Source organism: Macrobrachium nipponense, chromosome 16 (genome assembly GCF_015104395.2).
Source record: "Macrobrachium nipponense isolate FS-2020 chromosome 16, ASM1510439v2, whole genome shotgun sequence".
In the NCBI taxonomy this organism is placed as follows: Eukaryota; Metazoa; Arthropoda; class Malacostraca; order Decapoda; family Palaemonidae; genus Macrobrachium; species Macrobrachium nipponense.
The window spans coordinates 78,566,959-78,574,458 of NC_087209.1; the positions used below are offsets into that span (position 1 = coordinate 78,566,959).

A 7,500-nucleotide genomic window follows, 5' to 3' on the forward strand; every position below is an offset into this window, starting at 1 on the left:
TTCAGATCACGGCCAAAGAGCTGGAAGAAAGGGCCCTGAAGCTGACCTTTTTCGACGTTGATCGAGACAAGAAACACCAAGTGATCGGACACGTCCTTTTTATGCTAAAGGTGAGAAGAATACTTTAGGCCTGGAAGAGGAATTTGATTGACGTCACTTATGGCCCTGTTTCGTGACCGTGTACCGATTTGACTTATATTCTATAATATACAGGTTTTACTTATATTCTATAAAATACAGATTTTACTTTTAATGGATGCTGTATAACTACTATCCGAAGAGCAGGCAAGGCTTTGTATGCTTATAACAGTAGTGTTGGATGAACGATCTCTCTCTCTCTCTCTCTCTCTCTCTCTCTCTCTCTCTCTCTCTCTCCTTGTAATGTACTTGTTACTCTGTAAAATGTTTTACCTTACTATGGGGTAAAGTGGTTTCTTTTTTAATGTACTCCGTATAATAATTAAAGAATTAGTTTCAGAGTTTATTTAATGTATTTTGTCAATCAATTCACTAGGTTTTTTTATTACCTCAATCAGAGGAAAATTAAACCTCTCAGCACCCGAAGCCATAGGTAACTGCAATCCATTCTCACTTTTCAAAATGCGCGATTATTTCGTGCGTCTGACAACGCTATAGGACAGGCCACCACCGTGGCTCATAAAGCATTATATGCAGTACAGAAAAGTTGATAAAAACTACTGAGGCTAGAGTGCTGCAAATCGGTACGTTGATCATCCATCCTCCAATCATCAAACATACCAAATTGAAGCCCTCTATCCTCAGCAGTTTTAATTTTATTTGAAGTTGAACGTTAGCCATGATCGTACGTCTAGCGACACTATAGGAGAGGCTACCACCGGCCGTGAATGAAAGTTTCATGACCGCGGCTCATACAGCATTATACGCTGTGCAGACAAGAAGAAACTTCGGCGTATTGTTTACTTGCCATATTCTAACAAACAGAGACTACATGAACGTAGAACGCTTGTAATATAATCCAAGTTTTACCTGTAGATGCTTTTATACATATGGTTTCGCTTTTCCTTTCAGAATTTTAAATTAGTTCACAAGTGTTTGTTCGAGTATTCCTGCCGACATCCATATGAATATTGTAAGGATTGGCGAAAAAGTTACCGGCAGAATAATGTTTATTTCACTCCATTGAATGAAAAGAGACACAAACAATGTATTTGACAACATCATCAATATAATTAAAGTGGATTGTTATAAGCGCTAGATTGGTACACTTTCGTTTACTTTTGATGCGTCAACATAAAGATAAAGGCAATGATCTCGGTTTCCTCGATTAGCTGGTTTTCCAGAGAATTCCAAGAAACTCGACTGGAATGTTAAGATGTCCTCTGGAACACGATCGTATAAAACGAACAGGTAAGTTTCATTATAAAAAAAAAAAAAAAAACATTGAATATCAATGCAAAAAAAAAAATCAGGACATTTTTTACAGTTTATTGATAGTTGGAAATAGAAAAACAGTTTTTAGTGATAGAAATATTGTTAAAACAACAAAAGCTCAAATGTTAGATTTGGTTCAAAATGCTTTCCAAGGGCAGCAGCAGCTGCGCAACGACGCTGTACCCAACTTCCAGTCGCCCCTTGGGTGACTCCAAGCAGGATATTGTTCCAAGTTTCTATCAACAGAGCTTTTAATGATTGTATGTTTGTGACATCTCTCTGTAAATGAAGTTGATGTCACAGTAAACCCCACGTGGTGAAATCCATTACGTTAAGATCTGGACTCCTTGAGGGCATTTCGTTAGGTTCAATGAAGTCAGGAGTACTGGATCTGAGCCAGGCGGCAGTGTGTAAAATATATATTGTAAATCTGAACACTTCCTTTCTTTGGGGGGTGGGGGCGGCGGAGTTGGGGGGAGGCGGTGTACCCTGTAGTAATGGTTAACCGCTACTCTTTTTTTTTTTGAGGACTATTCGTTAGGTTCAATGAAGTCAGGAGTATTGGATCTGAGCCAGGCAACAGTGTGTAAAATACATAATGTAAATATGAAAATTTCCTTTGGGGGTCGGGGGTGTGGGGCTGCACCCTGTAGTAATGGTTACCCGCTACTCTAGTAAAAGACGTGTCACCTTTAAGGTCGCTTCGACATTGGTCTCCCCCAGAAGCGTAAAAGAAAGATGACCTCATCTTCCTCATGTCTTCCATAATTGAAGCATCTTGAGAATCCCTCTCTTCTTTAGGGCTACAAGTTCAGCTGCCGCACAACAAGATTCACTCCGAACATGTTTGACCTTTTTCTGTGACGTAATGCAGGGAATAATAATTCCCAGTCTCCGCTTTTATTTACAAGCTAGTCTGCAGATGCAGGAGTAAAAAAATAGAGCTCTGTTAGCCATAGGTCCAGATTATGATTTTTCTAAGTTTTTGCGATTATGTTGATATTATTATTATTATTGTTGTTATTATTATTATTCTTATTCATATGGAACAGCCCACAGGGGCCAATGAGATGATTCAAGCTTCTAAATCATACGGTATTCATTAGAGAGAAGTAACATAAGGTAATGGGAAATAGACTAAGAAGGGATCACTTATTAAAGAGGCAAAATAGATTAACAAATTCATAAATAAATAGGAAAAAACTCTGTAAATTATCAAAATACAAGAATTGGATTAGGGTTGTAATGCATTACATCTTCGCTTGAAATTCCTGAAGTTCCAGTTGCACGATATCCTCAGAGAGGCTGCTTCACATTCCAATGATATAAGGAATATAGGACCACTGGAGCTGAGAGGTTAGACAGCTAAGCTCATTTAATGTATAGTAAAGATAAGTGAGGCTTAAGCTTTCATTATTGCGCTCTGGCAGCGCAATAGTAAGGAATCATTCAACAGTAGTCCTTGTTACCAGGAAGAGATGATGAAACCTAACCTTTTGGCTACGGCTGCAGGTTCTTTTATTAAGCGTTTCATATATATTTACTGGAGGTGACTGCGCAGTACTGGGGGTTACAAATTATGCAAACTAGTTCTAGAGCAAATATTCAGCTTTCCCGCCGGCCGCGTCATACCTCCTTCCTTTTTTTCGTTTTTTTTTTTTTTTTTTTCGTTTTTTTTTTTTTTTTTTTTTTTACCCATAGCTGCGTATTGCTTATTTCGATTTACCCACCTGCCAGAACTACGCATCTGCCCCATCTTGACAGAAGTATTTCCATGGCCAGTTCATAATCCACTTCTCTTCCAGAAATGTTTTCTCTGTTGCCCTTAGAACAAGCGAAGCTCTTTATCTTCTTAGATGGTCGTGTAATTTATACTGTAAGTAACAGACCGCTGTATTACTCCGCCAAACCTTGCATTCGTTAGACCTGTCAACTGTCATTGGCCAGAAAAAAAAAATATAATTATCTTGACGTGTATCTTATCTATAATCAAAAAGGTTACATATTTTTCGTAATGAGCAGATATGTGGAAATAATAAGAAATAGACATTAGGAAACTAATTTGTGGAAATAATAAGAAATAGACATTAGGAAACTAATTTCCTCGTAAGCAGAATGTTTAAAAAAATGTGCACCCATAAACAGTAATACCAACTCAATCCTGAGCTTAAGAATAATCCGTTGAAAGATGGCGATTTTTTTTTCTTTTTTTTTTTTTTTTTTTTGAGATCATCAAATTTCATGGAGAATTTCCTCCCGTATGTCGTTATGGAATTCAATAACGCTAGAGGCGGAAGTGACAAGAAAGTCGACTGCTTGATATGAAGGATAAAATGGGTGGGAATGTGTCACTGGGCAATGTCCTAATAATTACATATTTCCCTGCCTCTTTATTACCTATATGTGTGCCGTTCTTGTCCTTAATATGGCAGATATTAACCAGCCTTTACGAGACATAACTTCCTAATATATCTCGTCAGGAGAACATTATTTTTACATATTCTCTTACCCTTGATGCTCTTTATTCGTCTGCTTCGGTGCTCATTTGGAGCGTAGGATGTAGTCCTATTATTTTCCTCCTTCGTAAAGTCCGCGTAGGAGGTTAGTGCCGTCAGGGGAGACCTCATGTAGTGCACTGTAGGCATTACTAGAGGTTCTTTGCACCGTGCCTTCGGCCCCTAGCTGCAACCACTTTCGTTTCTTGTACTGTACCTCCTTTCACATTCTTTTTCTTCATCTTACTTTCCATCCTCTCCTAACACTTGATTTATAGTGCAACTGCTTTGAGGTTTTCCTCCTGTTAACACCTTTCAAACCTTTTACCGTCAATTTCCACTTCAGCGCTCAATGACCTCATAGGTCCCAGCGATCGACCTTTGGCCTAAATTCTATATTCAGCTCAACTCAACCTTTTTTAAAGCAACTTGTCTGCAACGATTTTCCTACTATGCAAAGACTTCCTAATGCATCGTAATCTTTGCGCTATTGCCTCTTTGAGATAATTTAGTTTTTGACGAAAATATTAAGGAATTGCATTCCAATCTGGTCTAGGCGTTGAAAGGTTCAAGCATCTTATAGCTACTACGACTGGAACCTTAAAATGAAAATTGTAACTCTCAAGGTTTTGGATTGATTTGAAGGTATCAGTAGAAGTCTGATACTCATCTTACCAAACAGGGAATGAAGAGGGAGCGAGTCCTGTATTTAATATTCTTATTGCTGGCGATTATCTACGGGAGATGTGTCGATTTTGAGAAACTAACCATTTTTAATTGACTGCAAAAGAAAACTATTGAGACGGCCTTGTCTGTACGTCTGCACTTTTTCTGTCCGCCCTCAGATCTTAGAAACTACAGAAGCTAGATGGCTGCAATTTGGTATGTTGATCATCCATATTCCGATCATTAAACATGCCAAATTGCAGCCCTCTAGCCTCAGTGGTTTTTATTTTATTTAAGATTGAAGTTAGCCATAATCGTGTGTCTGGCAACGGTATAAGACATGCCACCACAGGACTCTGGCTCAAAACCTCAAGGGCAACGGCTCATACATCATTATGCGCTGTACAGAAAACTCGATTGTGCCGAGAGGTCTTCGACGCATTTTTAACTTGCTATTAAATTTTCATCCATTTTTCTGAAATCCTTGATTATCTCGACAGGATCTGGCTCCATGGGAGGGCAAGAGAATGCTGCGACGGGACTTGGAGAGAGAGGTCAGCTTAAGCCCACGTGACCTGGGTCAACTAGAGGTCTCGCTATGCTACAACAACAATCTGGAGAGGCTAACTGTCACGGTGGGCTCAGCTAAACAGTTGAAAGTAAGCTTTCTTTGTTTGTTTCATTTGTACCTGTCGTTAAATATCCGTAGCCGACATCATTATAACCACTGGATTGTCAGAAATATAAACTTTTCTAATAAAGATTAGATATAATACCTTCAGCTTTAAAAAAAAAAAAAAAAAAGATATAATACCTTCAGCTTAAAAAAAAAAGACCATATGTATGATGAATACTAATACTCAGAATATTATTAAGAGTCTACTTGTAAAAATATAATGCTATTCTAATTTTGTGTACACTGATATATAGGCTAGATAATTTAACGTAATGTAATGACAGTAACTTATTTTTTTAGGTTATTCTAAGAATTTCCGTAAGTCTTTCTAAAACAGTGATCTTTGATGCCATGTCTATGGTACTTATCCTACAGTTGTTGGTGCTAGCAGTTATTCCAAACAGATTTTCCAAAGACAGCCGGAAGAGTAACACTCTTTAGAGTAAGAACAAATGGGGTAAACTAGTTTCATGACTATCCTATATAAACAGAAAGTATGGATCATGCACCTGTCCACTCATTGCGTTCAGAGAGAGAGAGAGAGAGAGAGAGAGAGACAGACAGACAGACAGACAGACAGAGACAGAGGCAGAAACACAGAGAGAGAGAGAGAGATGCATAGACAAGGTAAGAAATTTATCTTAGAGTACAAGATTTGAACCAGGACCCCCAGGTGAATGTAACTGTAAGGTTACCGTAACTATATTCCTTTAGATTTTAGAATATAAATTCTTTGAATTTCATTCTATCGTAAGAATTATATACAGCCTTTTTCCTGGCGAACTCCTGAAACATACTACAGACGGAATGAGAGTTACTTTCTGTGAAATGAAATTCGTCAAAAACAATAATATTCTTTTGTTTGTTAAACCCGAGCGCTCGAGTCATGGTGAAAGTAGTAGTAATTGTATTCTTAATTTGTGGTACTTGAACGGAGTTATCCGGGCAACTTTCCTCAACAGTACTTACCAGTGCTCGGAAACTGTAAGCCATGAAAGCTTTTCTCATTTGACTTTTCCAGATTGAATAGACCAGTTCTGGGAACCATTAAATGGTCGCCTTTTCTTCCTCTGAATTAAAAAGGGGAGCATAAAGCCACTGCCGTTTTTATCCTGAAAACAAAAAATTGGAAAGAGGAAACAAACCATTGCCACATTCACTGGAAAACACGGATTAATCCCCTCTGCATAAAACCTAAACAGAATATCTGTTTAATATACCTGCTCAGAATGCTCATTAGTAGCACGTTCTCCCACAGTCACCGCGTAGCTCCTGTCCTCTGTATCAAGCGCACTAATGCGTTTCTGGATAGCATAGATCAGTGGTTCCCAAACTTTTCCAGTTTGTGACCCCTTTCAATAGTACCATACCTACCATGACCCCCACCTTTATAAGCCTCCTGATAATGTGCTAATATCCAATGGCGCAGATACATTTTAAACATTCAATTACAGATTATTGTTCGTTTCTTCGACATCTGGAAAATAAAATATCAAGCAGTAGGAACGAAAATAGTCGTACGACAAAAATTGAATATAAACAAATTAACAAATATCCCTAAATATCATAAGAAATTTTCCTCAAAATCTTGGATCCTCCATAACCCCCAGGAAAAGGTCATGACACCTTTGGGGGTCATGACCCTCACTTTGGGAACCCCTGGCATAGATAATCTGCCACAATATGTATTCCTCGTCTGATTACCCACAATTCCCTAATCAAGCTTGTCACCTATTCTCAAATTGGCGACCTTTCCTTTCAGCCCCCATGACTCCAACCACCTTGCTTCACCTCTTCTAGACAAAAAATCAGTCTCACCTCTTTTTCCTTCCTTAAAGGAGTAATATTGGCGATCCTTTGCATCCTTTGGCACTTTTCTGAACTCTCGACACCTTAGCAGATATCCTTCTATGTTCAGTGTAACTTTTTGGTGTTTGGCTCTCATCCCGCCATCGTGTCTACAGCAGGAATAACTACAAAAATCTGCGATTATTTTCTGCATCAATCACCACGGCCTTGTCTAACATTCGCCTCTATCAATCTCCCCGGATAGGGAAATGGGAAGCTCCCTTCGTTGGACGAGTGGGTTACGTGCTCACCTACCGATTCGGTAGTCGCGAGTTCGATTCTCTGCTCTGCCAACGTGGAATCAGTCGAATTCATTTCTGTTGATAAGAAATTCCTTTCTCGATATAATGTGGTTCGGATCCCACAAAAAGCTGTAGGTCCCGTTGCTAGGTAACCAATTGA

At 38.8% G+C, this 7,500-nt stretch overlaps 2 protein-coding genes across 2 annotated transcripts in view; one reads left to right on the forward strand and one right to left on the reverse strand.

Moving 5' to 3' along the window:
• LOC135195841 (synaptotagmin-15-like) overlaps nt 1-7,500 on the reverse strand; it is a 682,485-nt gene that overhangs the window by 58,114 nt on the left and 616,871 nt on the right.
• LOC135195234 (synaptotagmin-9-like) overlaps nt 1-7,500 on the forward strand; it is a 23,832-nt gene that overhangs the window by 12,952 nt on the left and 3,380 nt on the right. The window contains exons 3-4 of the mRNA XM_064221502.1: nt 6-110; nt 5,075-5,233. Of these exons, the coding sequence (XP_064077572.1) occupies nt 6-110; nt 5,075-5,233 (264 nt within the window). The remainder of the gene's footprint in view (nt 1-5; nt 111-5,074; nt 5,234-7,500) is intronic.